Source organism: Doryrhamphus excisus, chromosome 9, assembly GCF_030265055.1.
Source record: "Doryrhamphus excisus isolate RoL2022-K1 chromosome 9, RoL_Dexc_1.0, whole genome shotgun sequence".
NCBI lineage: Eukaryota > Metazoa > Chordata > Actinopteri > Syngnathiformes > Syngnathidae > Doryrhamphus > Doryrhamphus excisus.
Window position 1 is genome coordinate 18930001 of NC_080474.1, and position 27501 is coordinate 18957501.

The window sequence follows — 27501 nt, forward strand, 5'->3', positions numbered from 1 at the left end:
TTATCATCTCCCCAAGTGAATTGCTTTAATCTGAGGAGAAGAGGAAGAGGATTTGAAGCCCACTGCTGAAGATTAGCCCCCATTTGCACATCTGAGGTACAGAAGTCACATGTAAATCTCATCCTATTACATTCACACTCGCAGGAATTGTCTTGTTGTTCATTCGTGGAAATAAATAAAAAAATCCCAGATGACATTCAGGGATTTTTATCGTTTAGTTGTTTTCCATTTGTTGACCATCAAGGGAAATGTCAGATGGCTCGTTAAAACCTTTCTTTAGAGACTAATTAAACTCAAAGGACACTCGGTAGGGCACCGACCTAACTAATCAACTACAAGTCACGAGAACATAACCTCAAGGCAAAAAAAAAAAAAAATGGACTGAGAATTAGCGGCATAGAAAATGCATGGATGGACACCCTTTCATACTCCAAAATCATTCATCCAACCGACCATGCAAACATATTGAATGCATTGAAAAAAAGAATCTGTGGAAGAACAGCAGTGACAAGCACCTCCCAGGTCCGGTCTCGCTTTTGGCATTGTGGAGGTGACTCCAGGATGCAATAGATGAGACCCGATTGCAGACGATGCAAACCAAAAGCCAACCTGTATATAGCTTACCATAAAGCAGAATCACATACACACTTGCTCACGGTGCAACAAAACAAAAACAACACATCCACAGCAAGTTAACGCATCACATGAATTACATGAATTAACAGCTCAGCCCTAAACAGTTATGTCCAAATCCCTGCAAGGCATGCTGGTCCAGCTGCAACAACAATATCAACATTAAAACATTAGTGTGGCTGCACAGTGTACAAGTGGTACTCCGGTTTCCTCCCACATTCCAAAAAAACATGCTAGGTTAATTAGCGACTCCAAATTGTCCATAGGTATGAATGTGAGTGTGAATGGTTGTTTGTCTATATGTGCCCTGTGATTGGCTGGCGACCAGTCCAGGGTGTACCCCGCCTCTCGCCTGAAGTCACCTGGGATAGGCTCCAGCACCCTCGTGACGATAAGCGGTAGAAAATGAATGAATGTTGCCTTTGTTGCACGGCAGTCGTGTGGTTAGCGTGCAGACCTCACAGCTAGGAGACCAGGGTTCGATTCCACCCTCGGCCATCTCTGTTTAAAGTTTACATGTTCTCCCCGTGCATGCGTCGGTTTTCTCCGGGTATTCCGGTTTCCTCCCACATTCCAAAAAAACATGCTAGGTTAATTAGCGACTCCAAATTGTCCATAGGTATGAATGTGAGTGTGAATGGTTGTTTGTCTATATGTGCCCTGTGATTGGCTGGCCACCAGTCCGCCTCTTGCCCGAAGATAGCTGGGATAGGCTCCAGCATCCCCCTCTGCGACCCTTGTGAGGATTACTTCTCTAATGAGATAATCAACATATTTTACAAACAAGCAAAAATGCGACCAACACGTCAAAATATTGGGAGAATGAGCACCATAAACTACCCAGCATGCCTTGCGGCGGGAATATATGGGTGGCTTTTATTGTTTGCATACCCATATGTTGCAGTGGATAGGTTGCCTTTCGCCCACCCATACTTTACAGTAAAGTCCAAAATGAGCGACTTCATGGGCGTTAAATGGAGTTTACAGCATGTGTGGAGTTTCCTCGACTTTTTCATGGGATTTGACACTAAACTCCTGTGAGAACATTACAGTGTTTAGTGAAATGGGACAGTCTGAGGGGATTCGCCCGAGGCTTCAAGAAAGAAATGTATTGTGTCAACACTGAAGAGAAAACACAAGGCTTAATTAGGCCTTGTCGGAGTTGTGTGTTGTAAAACAAGCGACCTAAATAAGCTGCTGAAATCCAAAAGGATCCAAATCCAACTCCCTCGCAAGTGTCACAGTTTTCCGACATCCTCCACGCTCTTTGGAGGCCATTCTGTCGTCATCTCGAAGTGACACACAGGCCTCTCACTCCATCGCTTGTACACACGCCGTTGAATTTCAAGGAGTCGTCTCTCAGTCTCAGTATTCTCTATCAACTGTCACTCAAGTGTCACCTCGGAATGACCCACCTCTAAGCCTTCAATAGCCGGCCACCTCCAATTTATCTCTCGAGAAGACATCTTAGCGGCGCATAGCTCCGTTCCACCGTCACCACCACCTCCAATATCTCGGCTGCGGGCGTCTCTCCTTCACATCACAAGCACCTAATTCGTGCGACTGCTTCCTGAGGTGACCCACTTCCTGTCGGGCCTATTCCTCCTCGTCACGTTAAATTATTAATTGCACTTCAAATCTCTCGTCTCTTTCCTGCTCCTCGTACTGATTGAAATGATGGTTATGACCTTGGCTAAGCAACTGAGGCCGTTGCTGAGGTCGTTAAAAGTCTCCACTCCTCGCACAAGCAATTAATTTGTTCATCAAGACTAGACGCATGACGTATCAGTCTGTGCCGGGGACAATTTCAGTAACAGTTCAATTAGTTTGCCTTAATGTCCTGATATATTTCCTGTTAATGTACCGATCAAGCAACTATTACAATAAAGCACTCATTAAACTTTTAACTCATTTCTGAAACTATATCCATTCATGTTTTCTCACAAGGGTCATGAATGAGCTCAAGTCTATCAAGTAATAAAGTTTATGAGTAAAAATGTCAATCAAAATGCATTATTGTGTTTACAAAGGCCAAAATATGTCAACACTTAGCATAATACTATGGACATAAGTCACATTATACCTAATGTTGTGGATGCTTCCATTCAATTTGACACGTGTGACAAGGGAGCCCCCTGGTGGCCGTAACCGCTACTGCTCCCTGACACCGGAAGTGGAGAGGGTTGGTTGCCCGGCAACCATATTGTCCACGCGCTCGAGAACATATTAGCTTATAAGTCACTTTCGAGTTGAACCGACCACTCACTTATTAACGTTGTTTCAGTGTGTGTTTGTCGCTTTTTAAGCTTACATTAACACAGCAGACTCGAGAAAATGACGGCCAAGAAGAAAGAGGTGACTTTGCAGGTTTGTAAACAGAGAAAAAAAGGTTTTTACTCACTTAAAGATGGCAGAAACACCTACGTGACGTAGTCATTTTCCCCCACTCTGTAGGTTTCTGTCATTAACCAAGAGCAGTGGGAGGAGGTTCTTGCTACCAAAGGTTTAACAGGTAAAAACTTTTAACTTAATATGAGTCTTTTTTTTAAACAAATGACGATTTACGAAACGCTCAGGTAGATTATCACAGCTGTGTCAATGACTGACCGCATTTTAATGCACTCTGCTGCCCCCGAGTGGTGGGTGGAGTAACAGCACCTGCTGTCTCCTGTCTTCACAGTTGTGGATGTTTACCAACATTGGTGTGGACCCTGTCGAGCTGTGCTTAGTCTTCTACGAAAAATAAAGAATGAACTCGGGGACGACCTCTTACATTTCGCCACAGTAAGACTTTAAAAAAACATAAATGCATCATTTGCTCCTGAAGTATGAATGAGAACGTTTGTGTACAGGCCGAAGCAGACAGCATTGATGCACTGGAGAAGTATAGAGGGAAATGCGAGCCCACTTTCCTCTTCTATGGGGTGAGTACTGTATTTATTGTGCTTCCCACCGGGCTGCAATTATTATTGATTGGCCATGTTATTTTTATGGATGCTGTGGGACACACAAAAAGTGAGTAAATCACATGAAAAGCAAAACATATGTTAAGAAGTACCAATTAACTTCTTTTAGGGGTTATCTCTTGTATGACAAACTTGATTATAACAGTCATACGTTTATCAAGCATCTTCTAGAGTAATTTCAAGACATAAAAACGGCCACAAGGGGGCAGAAGTACATTTGATAAGAGCTTGGCAGGGATCATAGATGGGAAAAAAATCACACATGACTTATTATTATTATGTTATTGTGCATTGTAGGGAAACTTCGAGGCATGCATATTCTATTTGTAATTGTAAATAGGTATAGTTTATTGTTTTTTGATGTACATATATTTACATTTATTCTGAACAGCACCTGCCACTTTTTATATTTATATTCTTATTCCCTGTTTATTTTTTTATTCTTTTCCTTATTTTTATTTCTACAAAATGCACTGTGGAATTACAATACAATGACAATAAAGGCGATTCTGATTCTGATTTTTCTAAATACTGTTATTTTGATGTTTATGTTGGTAAAGTTGTTGAGCTACTTGTGTCAAAGTGAAAATGTATTCTCACCAGGAACTGAAACCAAACTTTCCGACCTTTTTTTGAGAGAACCGAGAACCTAAACAATGACGGCCAAGAATAAGCATCATATAAAGAACATACGTATGACTATATAGACATAGAACCTACCAAAAGAAAGATTAGCATCCTGTCTTTCATAAGAAAATAACATTTTTCCATTATTTAGTAATCAGCAATATAACATAGGTAAGTTTCAGTTCCTGGTGGGAATACATTTTCACTTTACCAACATAAACATCCAAATTTTACATCAAAATTGTCATTGTATTGCATACAACAAAAATAAAAATAAAAATAAAAATAAAAATAAAAATAAAAATAAAAATAAAAATAAAAATAAAAATAAAAATAAAAATAAAAATAAAAATAAAAATAAAAATAAAAATAAAAATAAAAATAAAAATAAAAATAAACAAGAAATAAGAATATAAATATAAAAAGTGGCAGGTGCTGTTCAGAATAAATGTAAATATATGTACATAAAAAAATCAACTATACCTTTTCACAATTACAAATAGAGTATGCATGCCTTAAAATGTCCCTACGATACATAATAACCTTCTACAGCTACACTCCTCCACGCTCTCTCAATTCCTCCTCCCTTGTGTGATTTTTTTCCCATCTATGATCTCTGCCAAACCTAAAAAAAGGTCTAAAAGGTCCTGGATGTGCAAATATTAAAAATGGTACTTGTTCTGCATGAACAGGGTGGGGAGCTAGTGGCCGTGCTGCGAGGAGCCAATGCTCCTCTCCTTCAGAGGATGATCGTAGAAGAACTATCCAAGGAGAAGTTAGTGCTGGAGGAAGGCGGTGAACGAAAAGTGGTAACGTGAGCTACAACATATGTACATAGACGAGCATGTTACTGATGCTAACTTCACAGAGCTACTTGCTATGATGATTCTTTTTGGTAGGTACTAGATAATGGTCTCATGGATGAGGAGAAGATTTCCCAAGAAGACGTTACCCATCTTCATGGCGAAGATGGAGAAAACATAATAGGTGCTGTAGAAATGCCACAATAGCATCTTGGCTTCATTTTATCACTGGAACTTGTTGTTGATTGTTGCGATTGTTCTGTGTTGTTCATTTGCATCGTCACGCCATCTGCTCTCCTGTAGTTCCTGCCAGTAAGTCCTACACCGTCGCCATCATCAAACCTGATGCAGTTGCTCACGGCAAGGCCAATGAGATCATTATGAAGGTAAGGAGGAACTCAGACCATCTTGTTGTTGTTTGATTCCTAATCCTCCCTGTTGTCATGAAATCGTTTTGTTATGATTATTTTACTGAGCAGATTCAAGATGCAGGGTTTGAAATCCTGGCCCAGGACGAATGGACGCTGACCGAGGTTCAGGCTCGGGAATTTTACCAGCACAAAGACACGGAGGTCTGGTATAGCAAAGAAAATCAATGCCTTTGTATACTTTGTATGGAGATTTTGACTAAAATTATCTAATTATTTTAATGGGACAAGTGTATCGTGCAGCACAGCAGTTAGATATGGTCTGGTATGGTAATTCACATTTGTTCACTTCCTGTATTCAACATTTACCCTTTACCAAATCTGAAATAATGTAACAAAATGGGTGTATCGCAAAGTGTTTGGGAAGGTTTAAAAGGGATAGATGGGATTTATTGATATCAAGTTGGATGACATCCCCATCAGCAGTGTAGTGCATCAACCGTGACCCCCCCCCCCCCCAAAATTGTCCCCGTGAACCGAGGTCTGGTCGGATTTCGGTGATGAGGGACGTAGTTGGTGCGGTCACTTAAGTAAAGAATTCTCAAAACAATATTTGTTCAAAAGAGCAATTGGTCCTGTTTGTGATTGTGGACCCGGATTCTGAGGGTCAGTATCCCTTTTTTTTGTTGTTTACTTGAGGTGAGGTGTTTATTTCTTTTAAAAACCCAGACCACATAATAGAAAAAATGTATTGTAGAATCGCAACATAGCAACAACATAGCATAGAAGTCTGTGTTAAAGACATGGATACCAGTGATGGACGAGGTTAGTTTGGGTGCTATGAATTCTAAGTAAGCCTTCAGATGGGGGAAGAGTCTGTATAGCAGCACTACACCACGCATCAACACTATGCGCATTTCTGCAGGGGGCTTAAATAAAGCTGCTGGCTAAGCTGATTTTGTTTTTGCTTAATGAGCAATTTGTAAGGAGAGATTAGAGAAATGTAAGAAGGGTACAGGTATCATTTAATAAGGTGGCCAGAAATATTTCAATATTGAACAAAGCAATCAGAAATCACTCTGTACTCTTTATTGCTCTCTGGTTCTACCATATCTTACTTATTGTGTGGAAATATGGGCTAATAACTATAAAAGCAATCTTCACTTGCTAAATGTACTGCAAAAAAGGCCAGTAAGGATAATTCATAATGCCGCCTACAGAGAACATACTAACTCCTTATTTCTAAAATCACAAATACTTCAACTTGCTGATATAGTTCATCTTCAAACAGCTAAAATAATGCATAAGGCTAAAAATAACCAATTAGCTAAAAATGTCATCCAATACTTCTCTACAAGAGAGGAGAAATATGATCTCAGGGAAGAAGTACATTTGAAACACTTATTCAAAGCATTTCAGTATGTGGATAAAAAATAAAAATAAAAATAAAATAAAAATAAAAATAAAAATAAAAATAAAAATAAAAATAAAAATAAAAATAAAAATAAAAATAAAAATAAAAATAAAAATAAAAATAAAAATAAAAATAAAAAAAAATTAAACAAAAAAAAATATATATATATATGTTAGGAAAGCAGGAAGTGAACAAATGTAACAGTTACTGATTGTAAAAGTACCAGATGGAGGGGTAGGATTTAATGAGCTTTGCTTCTTCCTACTCCTTTTGGACATGTGGAACTGTGAACTGATTATGTGATGCATTCAATTGTAATCTGATGCATGTTCAAATGAAATTAAACCATTACCATTACCATTACTATGTATATTTTATGCACCAAAAGTAGTATTGCATCGGTTTTCTCAATATCAATCAAGACTTATGTGACCTGTAGGCTTGTTTTGAAGACCTGGTGCAGTTTATGTCCAGCGGGCCGTCCCACATTCTGGTGCTTTCTCAGCTTGAGGACTCAACCAATGTGGTGCAGGCTTGGCTTGACTTCATTGGACCCACAAACACAGACGAAGCCAAGAGAGAGAAGCCAGCAAGGTGAGATGGCTTCAAATTGTACACAAGATATAATATGCGCATACAGTATATCCACTTTAGGTACCTTGTAAAGTAATTACCTGTCTAATTATTCTCAGTCACTTATTCAAATTTCCAACCAATTGCACCAGCGTGCAACAATGTCAGCTTTCCACACAAGCACAGAGCCCGTCTGCTATGTCAGACACACCCAAACATGATGCTCCTCCACGGCCGAGCACCAGCCAAGCAACCATCTGCTCTCCTCTTATTTCCCTCCCCTCCCGCGTGCCGGCAGCTTGCGGGCACAATACGGCACACAGACGCTGTTCAACGCGTTGCACGGCAGCGAGGACAGCGACCGGGCCAGCAGGGAGCTTGCCTTCTTCTTCCCCAACTTTAGCACGCCCTCGGGAACGGAGCAGGATGTGGAGGAAGAGCGTGCGGAGAGGACGCTGGCTCTCATCCGGCCTGACGTTGCCAGGGAAAACAGAGGTGGGGTTCGAGCCAAATACATAAACACATGCCAATGCATGTGCATGCGACCTTATATCCACTCTAACATGGTCCTTTTGCAGACATGAGACACACCTGCATCCATTACATACTGTACATAACAAATACCGTACACATAATATGGTGCGCCATATCATTTTTGTCAGATTGTTCAGGAGTACCGAAAGTTGAGTTATTTGTATTTCTGTTTTTAGAGGAGATTCTGGCCCAAATAAACAAGTCAGGCTTCCAAGTGTGTCTGCAAAGAGAAACAGTTCTGACAGAAGAGCAAGTCAGACAATTTTACCTCCATCATGTCGACGAGGATCACTTCCCTGCACTGCTGCAAAGCATGACAAGGTAACCTGAGCATTCATTCATTCATTCATTTTCTACCGCTTTTCCTCATGAGGGTCGTGGGGGGTGCTGGAGCCTATCCCAGCTGTCTTTGGGCGAGAGGCGGGGTACACCCTGGACTGGTGGCCAGCCAATCACAGGGCACATATAGACAAACAACCATTCACACTCACATTCATACCTATGGATAACTTAGAGTCGCTAATTAACCTAGCATGTTTTTGGATTGTGGGAGGAAACCGGAGTACCCGGAGAAAACCCACACATGCACGGGGAGAACATTCAAACTCCATACAAAGATGGCCAAGGGTGGGGAAAGACAAAATAAGAAGCCAAAAAGTTACCACTTCCACACAAAATAGGAGAACTCATTCATATATTAATTTTCTACCACTTATCCTCACAAGGGTCACAAGGGTGCTGGAGCCTATCCCAGCTGTCTTTGGGCGAGAGGCGGGGTACACCCCGGACTGGTGGCCAGCCAATCACAGGGCACATATAGACAAACAACCATTCACACTCACATTCATACCTATGGACAATTTGGAGTCGCTAATTAACCGAGCATGTTTTTTTGGAATGTGGGAGGAAACCGGAGTACCCGGAGAAAACCCACGCATGCACGGGGAGAACATGCAAACTCCACACAGAGATGGCCGAGGGTGGAATTGAACTCGGGTCTCCTTTCTAAAGTTGTAGCCATTTCTAAAATTGTGGGACTCCAGCAAACCATAGTGAGAGCCATTTATCTACAAGTGGTGAAAAAATGGAACCGTGGTGAACCTTCCCAGAAATGGCCAGCAACCACTATTCCATAGTGAACTCGGGGTACACCCCGGACTGGTGGCCAGCCAATCACAGGGCACATATAGACAAACAACCATTCACACTCACATTCATACCTATGGACAATTTGGAGTCGCTAATTAACCTAGCATGTTTTTTTGGAATGTGGGAGGAAACCGGAGTACCCGGAGAAAACCCACACATGCACGGGGAGAACATGCAAACTCCACACATAGATGGCCTAGGGTGGAATTGAACCCTGGTCTGAGCGCTAAACACTCGACCACCGTGCAGCTCGTAACTTGAGCATGCAAAACAATATTTATTATGTTTACTCACCACGTCCATGTCCACGTCCATACAGAGGGCCACTGCTGGCGTTGGTTCTCACCAGGGAACATGCGGTACAGCACTGGAAGGACATGCTCGGTCCTGCGGATGTCAGAAGAGCCAAAGAGGAGAATCCTGAATGGTGAGATTCAAGTCTGGTTTATGTCTAATATTGGTCTTGTGCTGAAAACATTAATGAAAACTTGGTTTGGGGCACTGAAATTCATCAATCACAGTAGTAGAACTGATGATTGTGACATAAATAAATATAAATAGGGTCAAATGTCATGACCCTTGCCCTCCATTTTGAATGTTATACCTAATTCAAACTCAGTGTTGTCTAAAATGGCGTCCATGCACCACAAATGATGTCATTTCCTTGTTAGATTTTCAAATCTAACCACAAGACTCTTAGTCTAAGGGCCCAGTTCGCTGTGGGAGACCATCCAGTGAACCAATTGCATGGAAGTGAATCCACCATGGAGGCCTCCCGGGAAATCAGCTTCTTCTTCCCCGTACAGCAAACACTGGCTGCGATCAAACCCGACGCCACGCAGGAACACAAAGGTTCGTATCAAAATGTTAAATCGCTTTGTGTGTTTGTGCAGCTTTAAGCCTGCTGGGATAATACTGTTTCCTGTCATCGCTTCCTCCCAACAGAGATGATCTTAGAGGAGATCCGTGACAGAAGGTTCTCCATCAGGCGTCTGGAGGAGAAGCTTCTATCCAGGGAGACGGTGGAGGCGTTTTACAAGAAACACACTGACCGGCCTTTTTTCAACCAGCTGGTGGAGTTCATGTGTAGGTTAGTTGCCCCCCCCTTTCCTCCTCCTTCTTCTTCTCTCAGAACCCCCCCAAAAAAACCATCAAACGGGGGCGCGTGGCAGATTCGTCCCAATTCCCACAAGAAGTTGTCATGGAGTAATCTTTACTGCAACACGCCCCAGGCAGCCAGCCAGAAAGTCGATCTTTCTCTTTCCTTTTTTTTTTTTTTTTTACATTTTAAACATCACATTTAGGTTGTGGAATCATCTTCCGCTCCAACAAGCCTCTTGTATTTCTTCTCCCACTTCGCTATTACACAACTGCTCCAATAAAACAGGCTGAGGGATGTTGCACAGGCCACTTTAGACTCGGGTGTCACTACCGCTTAACATCAACTCAGGTTAGGAACCCATTCTATTGCAGGGCGTCATAAAAACCTTCATTTTCAATCAAAATAAACATTTTGCAGCGGCACGGTGGACGAGTGTTTAGGGCGCAGACCTCACAGCTAGGAGACCAGCGTTCAATTCCACCCTCGGTTATCTCTGCGTGGAGTTTGCATGTTCTCCCCGTGCATGCGTGGGTTTTCTCCGGGTACTCCGGTTTCCTCCCACATTCCAAAAAAAACATGCTAGGTTAATTAGCGACTCCAAATTGTCCATAGGTATGAATGTGAGTGTGAATGGTTGTTTGTCTATATGTGCCCTGTGATTGGCTGCGACCCTCGTAAGTATAAGGGTGTACCCAGCCTCTTGCCCGAAGACAGCTGGGATAGGTTCCAGCACCCCCATGGAACCCTCGTGAGGATAAGTGGTAGAAAATGAATGAATGAATGAGTTCTCCTCCTATTTAGTGTGGAAGTGGTAACTTTTTGGCTTCTTATTTTGCCTTTCCCCACCCTTGGCCATCTTTGTATGGAGTTTGCATGTTCTCCCCGTGCATGCGTGGGTTTTCTCCGGGTACTCCGGTTTCCTCCCACATTCCAAAAACATGCTAGGTTAATTAGCGACTCCAAATTGTCCACAGGTATGAATGTGAGTGTGAATGGTTGTTTGTCTATATGTGCCCTGTGATTGGCTGCAACCCTTGTAAGTATAAGGGTGTACCCCGCCTCTTGCCCGAAGACAGCTGGGATAGGTTCCAGCACTCTCGTGAGGATAAGTGGTAGAAAATTAATGAATGAATGAGTTCTCCTCCTATTTAGTGTGGAAGTGGTAACTTTTTGGCTTCTTATTTTGTCTTTCCCCACACTTGGCCATCTTTGTATGGAGTTTGCATGTTCTCCCCGTGCATGCGTGGGTTTTCTCCGGGTACTCCGGTTTCCTCCCACATTCCAAAAACATGCTAGGTTAATTGTCTATTCCAAATTGTCCATAGGTATGAATGTGAGTGTGAATGGTTGTTTGTCTATATGTGCCCTGTGATTGGCTGCGACCCTCGTAAGTAAAAGGGTGTACCTCGCCTCTTGCCCGAAGACAGCTCGGATAGGTTCCAGCACCCCCCGCGACCCTCGTGAGGATAAGTGGTAGAAAATGAATGAGTTCTCCTCCTATTTTGTGTGGAAGTGGTAACTTTTTGGCTTCTTATTTTGTCTTTCCCCACCCTTGGCAACGGCATAAACTTAAACTGTTATTTTCAATGTTTTTTTTCCTCTTAAAGACAAAGTCATTGTAAGCATCCTGTCTTTTGTCAGTGGGCCCTGTCTGATGATGGTGCTAGAAAAGGAGAACGCCATAGAAGAGTGGAGAGCCATGATGGGTCCCACGGATCCCGACCAGGCTAAGATAGCATCCCCGAACTCTCTAAGGGCCCGCTTGGCCTCCGATATCCTCCACAACTTTGTGCACGGTTCATCTAGCCAGCATCACAGTGAGGAGGAGATCAAATTAATCTTTGGCGACCCGTCAGAGCACACAGAGGCTGACAGCTCAGGTAACGCCACCATCACTTAAATGCTGTTACTTGCTGTTACTTGCTGTTACGTTTTTGCTTTGCTACAATTGCACCTAATTGTCTGTAGATGAGAACACCACGGAAGGTCCAAAGGATGCCTCTTCTGATGACCATCAGCAACAAGTTGAAGGTAAACATCACCAAGAAGAGGTGGACTAACCAACATCATTGTCAGTAATACCAAAATGAGGTACAATCGGTGACGGTGTAGACATTGAAAGGGTGAAGGAAAATACATTTCTGGGGATCACAACAGATGAAAATATGATCTGGAAACCTCATATTACAAATATACAACATAAGGTGGACAGAAATATTTCAATATTGAACAAAGCAAAATTTGTTCTCAATCAGAAATCACTCCACACTCTTTATTGCTCTCTCTACCATATCTTACTTATTGTGTGGAAATATGGGCTAATAACTATAAAAGCAATCTTCACTCGCTAAATGTACTGCAAAAAAAGGTCAGTCAGGATAATTCATAATGCCGCCTACAGAGAACATACCAACTCCTTATTTCTAAAATCACAAATACTTCAACTTGCTGATATAGTTCATCTTCAAACAGCTAAAATAATGCATAAGGCTAAAAATAACCAATTAGCTAAAAATGTTAAAAACTATGTTACGTTTAACTATGTTAAAAAGCCATAGCATTTCAGTATGTGGAATCAAACTATGGAATGGATTGAGTAAGACCCTCAAACAATGCAAAAAAAAATAAAACTATATTAGGAAAGCAGGAAGTGAACAAATGTAACAGTTACTGATTGTAAAAGTACCAGATGGAGGGGTAGGATTTAATAAGCTTTGCTTCTTCCTACTCCTTTTGGACATGTGGAACTGTGAACTGATTATGTGATGCATTCAATTGCAATCTGATGCATGTTCAAATGAAATCAAACCACACAGCATTCATTTAACAATAAGTTACTGTGATTATATTTTGATATTGTTTTACCATCTGTCGTAGTATTTTGACATGTTCCTAATGTTGTGGCTAGTGAAGAAATAATAAATAATACTTGAATTACCACAGGTCTTAAACCATGAAATAAATTACAAAAAAAAATCACAACTGGCTATTGTACATATTTGTTTATTATTTTCACTGCTAAATAAAAACATATATCGAGTATTACAAGTCAGTCATGATGCGCCAACTTTTTTTTTTTTTTTTTTTTCAAAATACAACACAGAAGTTGACCTTATTGGCTTGCTTCGTCCAGCTTGTCGTCCTCACTGAAAGACCTCTCAAACATCTCTGCAATGCTCCTCTGTTTGTGGTCCTGCACAGTTTGCAATAATGAAGTCATACAATGGATCTAGAGCAGGGCTTTTCAAGGTATGGCATGGTGAGCATCCCATGAGAGAGCATTAATACAGCTGGGGCCCACACTCTGTTTACTCTTTCACTGTAGGAACTAAAATGTATTTAGTCTTTGACACACAGTGATGTATATGATACATTTTGTATCAGATTTAAATATTAGCAGCAACAAATGCAATTTTGGCTCACTCATCTTTGCAGAATTGTTGTAATTCAGCTACATTGAAGGGTTTTCTAGTATGTGCCGCCTTTTAAAGTCACGCCGCAGCATTTAGAGATGGGCCCATCACACTACCACCACCGTATTTTACTGTTGGTATGATGTTCTTTTTCTGAAACGTTGCATTACTTTTACGCCAGATGTAATGGGACACATGTTCCAAAAAGTTCAACTTAGACCACAGAGTATTTTCCTAAAGGTCTTGAGGATCATTGAGATGTTGAGACAACCTTTAATGTTCTTTTTGGGAACTCTGCCATGCAGGTTGTTTTTGCCCAGTGTTGTCTTACGGTGGAGTCATGAACCTTAACCGAGGCAAGTGAGGCCTACAGTTCTTTGGGTAGCACTGAAGGACCGTGATTTTTTTTGGTCTCGCTGCCATTTCTTCACTCTTACTTAGAACCTTCTTAAGATCCAATGTTGCAAAATCTCAATTCAGGAGTCAAATAGTCTTCCAGCAGGAGCGAATGAAGGACCTAAAGAAACTTCACGCTGATTTACCACACATCTTTTTGTCTCGTCCTGGACCTCGATACCACTTGATTGATACCACTTTTGAATTGTTCTAATTCAGCAACATTGGAGGGTTTTCCAGCACGTACCGCCTTTTAAAGTCACGCCACAGCATTTCGAGAGCAGCAAAAACAGCCCTGGACCATCACACTACCACCACCATATTTTACTGTTGGTATATGCTTTTTCTGAAATGTTGCATTACTTTTACGCCAGATGTAATGGGACACATGTTCCAAAAAAGTTCAACTTAGACCACAGAGTATTTTCCTAAAGGTTTTGAGGATCATTGAGATGTTTCTGGCAAAATTGAGACAACCCTTAATGTTCTTTTTGTTTCATCCGGGAACTCTGCCATGCAGGTTGTTTTTGCCCAGTGTTGTCTTACGATGGAGTCATGAACCTTAACCGAGGCAAGTCAGGTAGCACTGAAGGACCATGATTTTTTTGGTCTCAAAGCCATTTCTTCACTATGGACCATCACACTACCACCACCATATTTTACTGTTGGTATGATGTATTTTTTCTGAAATGTTGCATTACTTTTACGCCAGATATAACGGGACACATGTTGCTTCATTCACTCCAGCCGGTCTTAACATTTTGATCAGGAGTGTACACACTAAATATAAGATGTGTGTCGAAGTGTGTGTTTGGTTACCTTAGAGTGGAATCGAGCTGTCGCCGCATGAGCTGAGAGGTTCGACTCTGACAGACCAACCTGCTCCAACACTTTCATTTTTGCTTCAATCATTGGCCTGGAATAAATCCATAAATCAATCCATTTACCAAGCATACTATTGAGAACTTCTAATATTGTCCCACATACCACAGGTGATCATCAGCTGTTCCCGTAGCAACCAAGTAATGAATGTTCACATTGTTGGTTTGACCGATGCGATGCACCCTGTCTTCAGCCTGGATGAGAACCTGCGCCACAGACGTAGTCGAGTGACAAGAAGGGAAATAAACATCTGAGGTTGAACTTCATCTTACCCCAGGGTTCCAGAAAAGTTCCGCAAAGATGACCAGGTCGGCGGCGTGGAGGGTCAGGCCCATGTTGGCGGCGGTGACGGACAGCACGGCCACGCAGGTCTTGTTCGAATTCTGAAACTTGTCGCAGAGCAGCTGGCGCTCACTGGAGGGGGTGGCCCCGTCGATGCGAATTAAAGCGACATCCTGTTGAGGCAAATTGCGGCTAACTCTTACTGACAGCTAACCGTGAAAGAGCAGAGAAGAATGAGCAATGTAGCCATAGAATCTCAGTATAGGTGGCATGGCTAAAAATTAATAATTATATTCATTCATTCATTCATTTTCTACCGCTTTTTCTTCACGAGGGTCGTTGGGGTGCTGGAGCCTATCCCAGCTGTCTTTGGGGCGAGAGGCGGGGTACACCTTGGACTGGTGGCCAGCCAATCACAGGGCACATATAGACAAACAACCATTCCCACTCACATTCATAACTATGGACAATTTGGAGTCGCTAATTAACGTAGCATGTTTTTGGAATGTGGGAAGAAACCGGAGTACCCGGAGAAAACCCACGCATGCACGGGGAGAACATGCAAACTCCATACAAAGATGAACAAGGGTGGGGAAAGACAAAATAAGAAGCCAAAAAGTTACCACTTCCACACAAAATAGGAGGAGAACTCATTCATTCATTCATTTTCTACCACTTATACTCACGAGGGTCGCAGAGGGGGGTGCTGGAGCCTATCCCAGCTGGACTGGTGGCCAGCCAATCACAGGGCACATATAGACAAACAACCATTCACACTCACATTCATACCTATGGACAATTTGGAGTCGCTAATTAACCTAGCATGTTTTTGGAATGTGGGAGGAAACCGGAGTACCCGGAGAAAACCCACGCATGCACGGTGGGAGAACGTGCAAACTCCACACAGAGATGCCCCAGGAGGGAATCGAACTCTGGTCTCCTAGCTGTGAGGCTTGCATGCTAATCACTCATCCATCGTGCAGCCCCATTCAAGTTCAAGCACCCCAAGTGTGAACACAGACTTCATTCATTTTCTACCACTTTTCCTCACAAGGGTCGCGGGGGGTGCTCGAGCCTATCCCAGCTGTCTTCGGGGCGAGAGGCGGGGTACACCCTGGACTGGTGGCCAGCCAATCACAGGGCACATATAGACAAACAACCATTCACACTCACATTCATACCTATGGACAATTTGGAGTCGCCAATTAACCTAGCATGTTTTTGGGAGAACGTGCAAACTCCACACAGAGATGGCCGAGGGTGGAATTGAACTCGGGTCTCCTAGCTGTGAGGGCTGACATTATTTTTTAACTTTGTGATTTCAGCGCGGTCCTTGTACTCAAATCAAACATTAGCATTGGAGTGTTTTAACCGCCCTGAGCGTTTCAATATTTAATGTGATGACAGTTGAGACATCGTTGGAAAAAATTCCACTTTTTTCCGATGTAAGTTAATGGGATGGTGCAGAGTGTCCTTTATTATCACTCAGTTGATCGTCAAACTGAAGATGACCATTCATAGTTTTCTCTAAAGTAGCACTAATAAGGCAATAGGGCACTATTACAGTTGACTGGTGGTCATGTCACTACAGCTCTATTATGTACTAATTTGGCAAGGTCAATCAAGTATTTCATGTACTCTATGAAAGTATTTTAGAGGTAAAAATGGTCTAACTCGTACTCACCTTTTTAACAAGTTCACTTGTGATGTGATCCAGCACCAGCTTATGGTGGGCAAACACCAGGAACTTCTCCCTGCCACACTCCAACATGTCAGTGATGTATTCCCTATCGGTGGTGTAAAAAAAAAAAAAACATCAAAAAAAACAAAAGTGAAGGGGTTTCTTCACATCAAAGCTAATCTGAGCATGCTCTACGGCGTGGGTGTCACATTTAAAGTGTTGCTGTTTTTAGTCGTGTACAGTTATCATTTTTTTTTATTTTTTATTTATTTTTTTTTATTTTATTTTTTTACTTTTATTTTTTTTAATTTTTTTAATTTTAATGTTTTTAATTTTTTTAATTTTTTAATTTTATTTTTTTTAATTTTTAAAAACAACGATTTGAGTACGTGAAAGATTGAAAGGGCTACACAAGTCAAAACCTATTAAAATGTACAAATTTACATGTCATTGAAGGCATCAGTCTTTGCTGATGACTTGCAGTTACATTGGTACATGTTTGTATATTTCTGGGGTAAACCTTTTGAGTGTTTAGTTGCTTTGTGATGAATTTAGTGTTTTTCGCATGTTGTTGTTTTTTTTTAATGATTTTTTTTAATAACCAATTACCTAAAAATGTCATCCAATACAGTTATTATTTTGACTTTTAGACTGAATGGCTGTGAATTTGAGTGAGGTTTGACACAAATTGACTTTAGGCTTTACCGAAATGAGAACAACGGGGTCTTGCCCTAACCCAATTGATTAATTAATTAAGACTTGTGTCTCAACCCAGATTAGACTAAGTTCTATGATGCTTTTAAAGTCAGCGTGTAAGCGTGTACGTACATGATGGCTTGCAGCTTGGCTTCAGCTGTGTGGTTATAAAAAATGAGGAGGGCTTCTTTTTCATCCTTTTTCTGAAACGGAGACATAAAAAAAGTTGAAGAAATATGGCGATGGCGTTGTTCAAGCAGTGCAAAAATAGCAATAGCACCGCAGCGTACTAACTCACGTTATTGTGTCCCTTGGCTAACTCCTTGGCCGCAGCGGACAGAGCCGCTTTGGTGCGGTTGCTGACGCCGTCAATGGTTACCGTGACGACTTTGCGTTGTTTGGAAGGAAGTTGAGCGAGAACGTCCGACTTGAGCCGACGCAGCATCAGACACTCGGACAGGAGGAGTTTTAGTTCGGAGAGATTGGAGGAGCCAGAGTAGTCCCAACCCCAGGCCAACTGAAGAACAGCGACGGAAGGGATTTAAGTCCTACTGTTCCCACGTAGATGGACGCATACAAATGTCCCCGAGGACCAGCGCCAGCTCCATGAATGGATGCATACTCATAGCTACCTGTTTAGCACCACAGTAGCGCAGCCCATACTCGTGGAAGCGTGGGAAGAGTGTCGGTTTGACAGCCAGAATCTGGGTGTAGAGCTCAGAAGGTCTGGACATGGCCGGGGTCCCTGACAGAAGAATTACTCGCTTGGCTGTCTGAGGGTACAAAGAAGAAGACAAAGACAAAGGATGTGAGCCAAGACGACGTAGCAGGAGATTCATCTTTAAAATGAGACTGAAGAGAATTTTTCCAGGAAGCAGGATTAGCTCGACTGGCATGGAAGCAGAAGTTCAGAACATTCAGGCAATGTTTTTGGAACGTGGGAGGAAACCGGAGTACCCGGAGAAAACCCACGCAAAAAAGAAAGCCAAAAAGTTACCACTTCCACACAAAATAGGAGCAGAACTCATTCATTCATTAATTTTCTATCACTTATCCTCACAAGGGTTGCGGGGGGTGCTGGAGCCTATCCCTGCCTCTCTTCGGGCGAGAGGCAGGGTACACCCTGGACTGGTGGCCAGCCAATCACAGGGCACATATAGACAAACAACCATTCACACTCACATTCATACCTATGGACAATTTGGAGTCGCTAATTAACCTAGCATGTTTTTGGAATGTGGGAGGAAACCGGAGTACCCGGAGAAAACCCACACATGCACGGGGAGAACATGCAAACTCCACACAGAGATGGCCGAGGGTGGGGAAAGACAAAATAAGAAGCCAAAAAGTTACCACTTCCACACAAAATAGGAGGAGAACTCATTCATTCATTCATTTTCTACCGCTTATCCTCACTAGGGTCGTGCTGGAGCCTATCCCAGCTGTCTTTGGGCGAGAGGCAGGGTACACCCTGGACTGGTGGCCAGCCAATCACAGGGCACATATAGACAAACAACCATTCACACTCACATTCATACCTATGGACAATTTGGAGTCGCTAATTAACCTAGCATGTTTTTGGAATGTGGGAGGAAACCGGAGTACCCGGAGAAAACGCACGCACGGTGCAAACTCCACACACAGATGGCCCAGGTTGGAATTGAACTCGGGTCAGAATTTTCTAGGAAGCAGGATTAGCTCGACTGGCATGGAAGCAGAAGTTCAGAACATTCAGGGAGTCATTTTCCATTACAACAATAATATTGTAATTGATTGTTGCTTATTCCTATAGTCGACCAATTGAATGTATTTAAATACTCATGCCTTATTGGTGTATTAAATAACTATGTTCACTCCTCATTTTTGAAAAAAAAAAAAAAAATCTGGACAAAAAAAATAGCTCAAAATCGCCTTGAGTCTCAGTTATTAAACAATTTCATTGATAATCATTATATTAAAATGATTATGATAACTCCTCTATTGCATACTAACTTGCCAACAACCATTAAGGTCAATCTGGTCTGCGTCGCGGCTTCATCTCTACAGGTCACTATTGTATGTGAATGACAGGAAGAAAAGCTCCGACTCGCCGGGCACATTTAACTCTCGAGACCACGGGTCTCAAACTCGCGGCCCGCGGGCCGACGCTAGTTTGAGGCCCCCACCTTGTTGTTGTTAAAGTTACGACGCTGCTCCCAGATGGAACTGAGTATACGATGCTAACTTGCTAATTGGGTCAAATTATTAAGTTTCATTAATGTTCATGGTAAAGGTTAAATAACTGTTAATACTGTACATTTGAATCTGAAAAAAATAATTTCTCTACCAACTGTATGTGATTTCTTATGTTTTTCTGTGGTTTCTTATGATTTTATTTATTTATTACTGATTGATTGATTTATTGTCTTTATTCTTAATTTGTTCATTTATTTTTTTTATCTTATTTTGTGTATAAAAAAATAAAATTTAAGATATTTGAGAACAGTGGAATGTTTTCAGATATTTTGGTGTGAAAAACCGGAACCAAAGTACTGAAAAAGTGTAGAGTATAGCAGAAAAAAAGCATTGAAGATAGTTTTTTAATTGATTTTTCTTCCAGTTTTTAATAAATGCGTTTTTTGGGTTTTTTTTTTTTGAAAACCTGATGCGGCCCGGCTTCACCCAGAACCTAGCTCCGGTGGCCCCCCAGGTAAATTGAGTTTGAGACCCCTGCTCTAGACCGTGAATACAACTCACTTTTTTCAGACTAGTTTTAGATCGTCTTAGATTCGGGTCAATACGGCAGCTGTACCTAATGAAGTGGCCAATGTGTAAACCAGGGGTGTCCAAAAATTAAAGGATGTGGGAGGCCAATTTGATTACTTTTGTGTATTAAAGATATTAAAAGTGAGTAAACATCCACATCTTAAACATCACATTGTGACAATAAATATCTAATAACTAGTAAATATCGAATTACAAATCTCAATAATGAATTAAAATGAACCATAGGGTGAAAATGGGCCTTGCACCGCAATTTGGACATCTTTTCATTGCTTCAAATACATGAAAAGAGATTAAAAAAAAAAAAAAAAAAAGAAAAGAAAAGCACCTTTAATAAGGGCAGAGCTGCTTTACAACGAGCTGTCTTTATGTTCTTCAGGAAGTGAGATTCATCCTGCACGGACGGGAAAAAGACAAGATTTGACATAACTCGTTCAAACGCCTTCAATGCGCTTATCTTTAATAGGATTATTAGAACTCACCATGATAAGAATGTCAAAATGTTTCCCCGGCAGTTGTTTGTCCATCCTGCTCAGGAGGTCATAGCTGATGATGTTGACAAGCCCCGCCCTCAGGTTGTCCTTGGCTTTCACCACCACGTTGATACTGCCGGGACTCAGCGAGGGCAGCCAGCGACGGAAAGACTGACAGGAGGAAGACGGGAAAAAAAAGCCAAGGAGTTGACGCATGTGTATCTAATGCGATGTACCGTAAGTGGCTACGGCTCCAATGTTGGTTCACCTCAGCCCAGGTGAAGCGCACAGACGAGGGAGCCACCACCAGCACGGGCCACTCTTTCCTGTAGTACGCGGCAATGCAGATGGCCTGCACCGTCTTTCCCAGGCCCATGTCATCAGCCAGGAGGAGGCGGCCTTCTTTAAAAACTGCAAAACTGCAACACAGACCAAAAAGTTAGACATTTCTGACCTTTGATACAAATGTACTGGAGCACAGATGCAATAATCTAAAGTCATACGATAAACAAAATTAGTGTGCAGATATATTACTCGTGTACATCCTCTCTGCATGAATTTATTTGGTGAGTGTGTATGTATGTAAAAAAAAATATATATACGTATATATATATAAAATGGTAATGGTATTACAGTAAACCTCGGATATATCGGACTCGGATATATCGGAAATTCGCTCACAACGGACAGATAAAAAAGAACCGATTTTTCTGTAATGCATTTCCAATAAAAATTCATTGCATATATCGGATTTTTTATAACGGATTTCGCCTATTTCGGACAAAATCTCCAGTCCCGTTCCAATGCATTTCCATTCAATTTCCCTCGCATATATCGGATGGCCGCATCGTGGCGCTCCGATTCGCCGAATCGTGACAGGCCGCTATACGACGTCATTTGCAGCGTTTGCAGCGTTGCCTGCGCGTCCAGGTACATTGGAAACATAGTCAAGGAAGTGCCTTTTTATAACGCATAAAATCCGATTTACGCATATACCGGATATAAATCCGATATATGCGTAAAACGGACATTTTCCGGTATACGCATATAACGGATTTCGCTTATATCGGACAAAACCAGTGGGAACAATTGAATCCGATATATCCGAGGTTTACTGTATTTAATTTGAACATGCATCAGATTACAATTGAATGCATCACATAATCAGGTCACAGTTCCACATGTCCAAAAGGAGTAGGAAGAAGCAAAGCTTATTAAATCCTACCCCTCCATCTGGTACTTTTACAATCAGTAACTGTTACATTTGTTCACTTCCTGCTTTCCCAATATAGTTTAAGTTTTTATTTTTTATTATTTAATTTAATTTATGTCACATACCAAAGTACGAGGTGATATGAGCATCCAATGACATAATGGGTACCATAGTACCTGTCAATATAGTGATATGTATAGCACATCATGACTCTTTTATATATATAAAAATATTTTTTTTATGATGTAAGCTTACAAAGGCTATTTTGAAGACTTATTGCAAACATATTTTTGTTTTATTTTTTGTTTGGTGACTGGGGACATTTCAGGTGGAACAAGCCGCCTTTCTCCTTTCTACCCTGCAGACCTGATTGCAACATAAACATGTTGAAAAATGAAAAATGTCTTGCCGGCTTCACGACTATAAATAAAACTGTATTCACCCAAATATGAAACAATAATATGAAATACTTTGAAAAAGATTGGGGCATCTTATATTTATACAGAGTGAGTCAGAGCATTTCTTCCTGTCACTCACACACATACATTAGAAGCTTGGAATGGTGTAGGCATGACACAGGGACACGTGAAAAAAAAAGGCTGGCTAAGAAATATAATTAGCTTTTTTTAATCACAATTTGTCAGTTAAACAACTGAAAAAAGTCTTACTTCTGTGTAGGAATTGAGCTTATTTTTCCAATAAAAGTCTAATATTCAAGGTTGTTTTTTATTGTAAAAATAATTAAACAAAATATAGGGATATTATGAAGGTACTAGTCTAAATTAGGGTGTCATTCTCATGCGTCTTCTACAAGTACCTACTTGACTCCGTCTCTCTGGAAGGGCATGAGGCTGCTGGTGATCAAGGGGTCGACGTGGGACAGGTCTGCCGCGGGGACGTCCGAAGACCTGGCTTGAAGCCCTTCAAACCTAGCAGAAAACGCCTGGACGATTGCCCTCGGAAGAGGCTCCACCTCCACGGCTGCTATCCCACCGAGGAGCTCCACTGAGGAATGTGAGGAGGCACGGCTTCATTGACGAGATCACCAACAGCGATGAATGGATGAATGGATGAAGCTAATGTGATGACTCACTCAATCTCATGTAGTCCTCAAGTGAAAAGCTCCATTTCCTTGATTTCATATCTGCGAGCATAGAATGAAGAATATGAGATGACACGTAGTTAAATACATGTATCAAATACTGGTACCGTAAGTCTTTGATGGCATTTGCTTGAACGCCGCAATCACATCCACATGGTAACCGACGTCGACCTCAAACTTGGTGCAGGACACCAAAGTACACTGGCCCTGGAGGACGGCGTCTGGCTTCTGCCAGCCGTTGCACAGCTTCAGCAGAGCGTTCAGCGCCAACCTGTCTTGAGCTCGGCTGGTCGGTGAAGCCGCGTCCGCTGCCTGCGCCCCGTCGAGGGGCCTCAGTGACACAGAGGCAATGGATGCCGCTTGGGTCACTGCAGCAGAGTCGAGACCGGTAACGCGGGTGCGTATGCAACAGGCACGTGTGCAAGAACAAGAACCTACTTAGCTCTTGGTAGTCCTCCATACTGAAGCTCCACATCTTCATGGCGGGATCTAAAGAACAAACACCAACAGAAGTGCAGTACAAATATCAATATTAATGTGTGAAAATTGGTGTGTACACTGGGATTGCCAAAATTGGATCAGAATTTAATTCTACTTCCTGCAATTCCAATTTAGAATCATGGATTTAGAATTAAAATTCCAGTTTCTATATTCGATATTTGCACAAGCCTGCAAGTGCATTATGTCATAAATATCCTTGATTTAAAATGTCAAATAAAATAACTAAATAAAAATACAAACACAAATAAGAATGAAAAATAGATTTAGACTTAAAAATAGATAAGGTTAAAAATAACCTGGATTAATACTTCAACTTGCTGATATAGTTAATCTATAGTTAATCTAAAAATAACCAATTAGTTAAAAATGTCATCCAATACTTCTCTACAAGAGAGGAGAAATATGATCTCAGGGAAGAAGTACATTTGAACACGTAACAGTCCACCTGGTATTATTGTATCTGTAAAATTGTCATGCAATCTGCTATTATTATTTATTATTTTATATTTATATTTAAATATTTTAAAAATAATAAAATATTATAATAATTAAAATAAAATTAAAATAATAATTATTATATTATTATTATGTAAAATATGCAAATATAACAATATTATTATATATAATTAATATAATAATTAGCATTCATATAATAAATATAATAATCATAATAGTTATAATAATATAATAATTATTATTTTAATTTTTATTATTATTATGTGCTTGTGTCCCTTTTTTCAGGAGCACTTTGTAAACAACAGACCATGTCAAACAACGAAATTGATACAACCATCAAAAGGTTGGCTCAGGCCATGATGCCAGGTTGTATGTTGAGTTTAAATTAAATACTTTTAAAAGATTGGGCGGGCCGTATTCAAACACTTGGCGGGCCGGATGTGGCCCCCGGGCCGTAGTTTGCCCACCCCTGGTTTAGAATATATTTAGCGATGCATATACGTACATAAAGTACAGACGACGTCAATTATTTGCCTCAATGTCTTCACCTATTGGATATTATTTATTTATTTTGAAAAAGCCAACCAACTGTTTATGATGCCGGCCAAAAGCTGACATATGTTTGCTAACGTAATCCTTGGCTCAGAGCAGATACACGCATACTCTACGTGGTCACATAAGTCTAACCATAATGCCTATGCTCAGCATTATTAACATCTACCGAGTGGAGTTTTTTTACGGGAAAAACAGTAGTGGGACCACCAACCACTTAGCAGACGACATACCACTAGGAATAAACAGCACTAAAAGGATTATGAGACAAGTTAGCCATCTTTTCATATATATACACAGTAATGTGCAGAATGTTACATTTGATACTGTAGTACAACCAAGGCAAATATTAATGGTTTGATTTCATTTGAACATGCATCAGATTACAATTGAATGCATCACATAATCAGTTCACAGTTCCACATGTCCAAAAGGAGTAGGAAGAAGCAAAGCTTATTAAATCCTACCCCTCCATCTGGTACTTTTACAATCAGTAACTGTTACATTTGTTCACTTCCTGCTTTCCAAATATAGTTTAACGTTTTTTTTTATTATTTTATTTTTGATTTGTTCACTTCCTGCTTTCCTAATATAGTTTAACGTTTTTTTTGTTTTCATTTTATTTTTGATTACATTATATTTTGATTACAATCAGTAACTGTTAAATTTGTTCACTTCCTGCTTTCCTAATATAGTTTACGTTTTTTGTTTTTATTTTTGATTTGTTCACTTCCTGCTTTCCTATTATAGTTTAAGTTTTTTTTATTATTTTATTTTTGATTGGTTCACTTCCTGCTTTCCTAATATAGTTTAACGTTTTTTTTGTTTTTATTTTATTTTTGATTACATTATATTTTGATTACAATCAGTAACTGTTAAATTTGTTCACTTCCTGCTTTCCTAATATAGTTTAAGTTTTGATTTTTATTTTTTTGGGGTACCATATTTTTTGGGTTTGGGTACCATAGTAAGTGTCAATATAGTGATATGTATAGCACATCATGACTGGTTCAAGACTCTTCATCCTTGTATTTAGCAAACATCAACTGCTTGTATTGTTTCTTGAATTGGCTCATCGTTGTGCATTGTTTGAGGGTCTTAATTGATCCCATAGTTTGATTACACAAATGCTATGGCTTTTTAAGTATGTGGAATCAAACTACAGTAAACCTCGGATATATCGGATTCAATTGTTCCCACTGGTTTTGTCCGATATAAGCGAAATCCGTTATATGTGTATACCGGAAAATGTCCGTTTTACGCATATATCGGATTTATATCCGGTATATGCGTAAATGGGATTTTATCCGTTATAAAAAGGCACTTCCTTGACTATGTTTCCAATGTACCTGGACGCGCAGGCAACGCTGCAAACGCTGCAAATGACGTCGTATAGCGGCCTGTCACGATTCGGCGAATCGGTGCGCCACGATGCGGCCATCCGATATATGCGAGGGAAATTTAATGGAAATGCATTGGAACGGGACTGGAGATTTTGTCCGAAATAGGCGAAATCCGTTATAAAAAATCCGATATATGCAATGAATTTTTATTGGAAATGCATCACAGAAAAATCGCTTTTTTTTTATCTGTCCGTTGTGAGCGAATTTCCGATATATCCGAGTCCGATATATCCGAGGTTTACTGTAATACAATTTTAAACTGATTACACGGATTACATTGAGGAAGTGAGACTAAAAAGTGTCCCGGGGAGTGTACGGGTGTCACGTGTGAACACTCACCATAGCTTTTAGATGGGATGGATTTAAAAACAGCAACAAGATCTGCATTGTAGCCAACTTCCACCCTGAAGCGTCCCTCAGTGTGGAGCACACATTTGCCCCTGGTAGACAAAGCAGGCTTTTTAGCAGGCACGGCCTTTGAGGTGGAAGCAGAGTCTGAGGTGGGTTTGCTTGGTTGTTTATAGAAGACACTCGCCGCAGCATTGCTGGGAGAAGGGTAATTGGGATGAAGCGGCTTTCCACCGGTGCTGCCGTCTATGCTTGTTATGGGATGGCTGACATGTTGGAAACTGGCTGGAGAATGTGCATCCTTGGGTGGTATCTACAAGGAAAACTGTTAGTTACTGTAAACTGTCTAAATTACTCAAACATTTGAAGTTACATCACCTGTATTGAAGAAGAGCAGCTTTGGTTTCCACTACCAGACGTCTGATGGAGCTTAGGGTAATTATTTTGGTTACTAGAAGTAAAGGAGTCTTTACTCGAGAATGCAGCAAACCGGTTTGGTACCGATGTACCGTTTATACCCTCCATGGAGCCATGACTGTTGGTGGCGATGGTCTGCCCAACTCTCTGGGCTCTCCTCTCCAAGGCTTTCCGTCGGTTCTCCTCAATCCTCCGCTGCTGCTCGGCAGTCAGCTGCAAGGACATGACTCCCCAACTATGTCGCTAGAAGACGAGAGAACTGACGTGGTTCACATCCGGATTCTCATGACAACTAACGCAAGCAGCTAACGTTGCTAGCTTACTTGTGAGGTAAAGTACACAAGATGTCAAACAACGTGAGACGAATATAAGTTGAAACCAATATGAAAAAAATAAAGATAATATATAAAGCGATGTAAAAACGGGAAGGCAGTTTTTTTGTAGTTTTTTTTTTTTTTACAAGCAACGTTACTCTTCCGTGTTGACAACTTTCTGACGCTTCGCTGTGCGTATCTGGCGCGCAGGAAGTGACGTAAAAACAGGAAGCCCTGCGAATAAAGCCTGCTAATATTTTTTTTCACTTTTCGCTGGTCGTTATGGACAATTTAGAGTCGCCAGTTAACTTAACATGCATGTTTTTTTAATCTAAAAAAAAATACAAAAACAATGTCCACCAACTTTAAAGGGGTTGCCATTAAAAATAATTTCACATTTTGGTGAGAATCTAGATAAATGGATATTATTACTGTTTAAG

At 40.9% G+C, this 27501-nt stretch overlaps 2 protein-coding genes across 3 annotated transcripts in view; one reads left to right on the top strand and one right to left on the bottom strand.

The window, feature by feature from the left end:
* The window catches only part of smarcal1 (SWI/SNF related, matrix associated, actin dependent regulator of chromatin, subfamily a-like 1), a 74067-nt gene extending 46791 nt beyond the window's left edge, over nucleotides 1–27276 (bottom strand). Inside the window, exons 1-17 of one of the 2 annotated variants that reach the window (XM_058081613.1) lie at nucleotides 26709–27276; nucleotides 26322–26643; nucleotides 23509–23559; nucleotides 23178–23438; nucleotides 23062–23112; nucleotides 22790–22973; nucleotides 21024–21174; nucleotides 20765–20926; nucleotides 20611–20676; nucleotides 18152–18292; nucleotides 17818–18036; nucleotides 17652–17722; nucleotides 16827–16929; nucleotides 15133–15315; nucleotides 14966–15066; nucleotides 14798–14894; nucleotides 9362–9454 (exon numbers count right to left, since the gene is read on the bottom strand). In XM_058081613.1, coding sequence (XP_057937596.1) covers nucleotides 9410–9454; nucleotides 14798–14894; nucleotides 14966–15066; nucleotides 15133–15315; nucleotides 16827–16929; nucleotides 17652–17722; nucleotides 17818–18036; nucleotides 18152–18292; nucleotides 20611–20676; nucleotides 20765–20926; nucleotides 21024–21174; nucleotides 22790–22973; nucleotides 23062–23112; nucleotides 23178–23438; nucleotides 23509–23559; nucleotides 26322–26643; nucleotides 26709–26972 — 2472 coding nt within the window. In that variant the 5' untranslated portion in view covers nucleotides 26973–27276 and the 3' untranslated portion in view covers nucleotides 9362–9409. Of the gene's footprint in view, nucleotides 1–9361; nucleotides 9455–12676; nucleotides 13363–14797; nucleotides 14895–14965; nucleotides 15067–15132; nucleotides 15316–16826; nucleotides 16930–17651; nucleotides 17723–17817; nucleotides 18037–18151; nucleotides 18293–20610; nucleotides 20677–20764; nucleotides 20927–21023; nucleotides 21175–22789; nucleotides 22974–23061; nucleotides 23113–23177; nucleotides 23439–23508; nucleotides 23560–26321; nucleotides 26644–26708 lie in introns of those variants that run through there. The other variant, XM_058081611.1, reaches the window with a different exon arrangement.
* Nucleotides 2743–13203, top strand: nme9 (NME/NM23 family member 9). Its single transcript, XM_058081614.1, has 16 exons — nucleotides 2743–3000; nucleotides 3088–3145; nucleotides 3314–3417; nucleotides 3486–3557; nucleotides 4919–5035; nucleotides 5126–5213; nucleotides 5333–5415; nucleotides 5509–5601; nucleotides 7251–7405; nucleotides 7683–7879; nucleotides 8095–8239; nucleotides 9387–9494; nucleotides 9768–9919; nucleotides 10013–10157; nucleotides 11811–12049; nucleotides 12138–13203. Exons 1-16 carry the CDS (start codon nucleotides 2968–2970, stop codon nucleotides 12227–12229), a joined length of 1881 nt encoding a protein of 626 aa, XP_057937597.1. The 5' UTR covers nucleotides 2743–2967; the 3' UTR covers nucleotides 12230–13203.
* Nucleotides 27277–27501: the final 225 nt, after the last annotated feature.

Coding starts and splice junctions, on each gene's coding strand:
- nme9 (XM_058081614.1), top strand. CDS start 2,968: ATGACGGCCAAGAAGAAAGAGGTGACTTTGCAG. Junction 7,880..8,094: donor CGTTGCCAGGGAAAACAGAG/GTGGGGTTCGAG, acceptor TTCTGTTTTTAG/AGGAGATTCTGGCCCAAATA. Junction 8,240..9,386: donor CTGCTGCAAAGCATGACAAG/GTAACCTGAGCA, acceptor ACGTCCATACAG/AGGGCCACTGCTGGCGTTGG.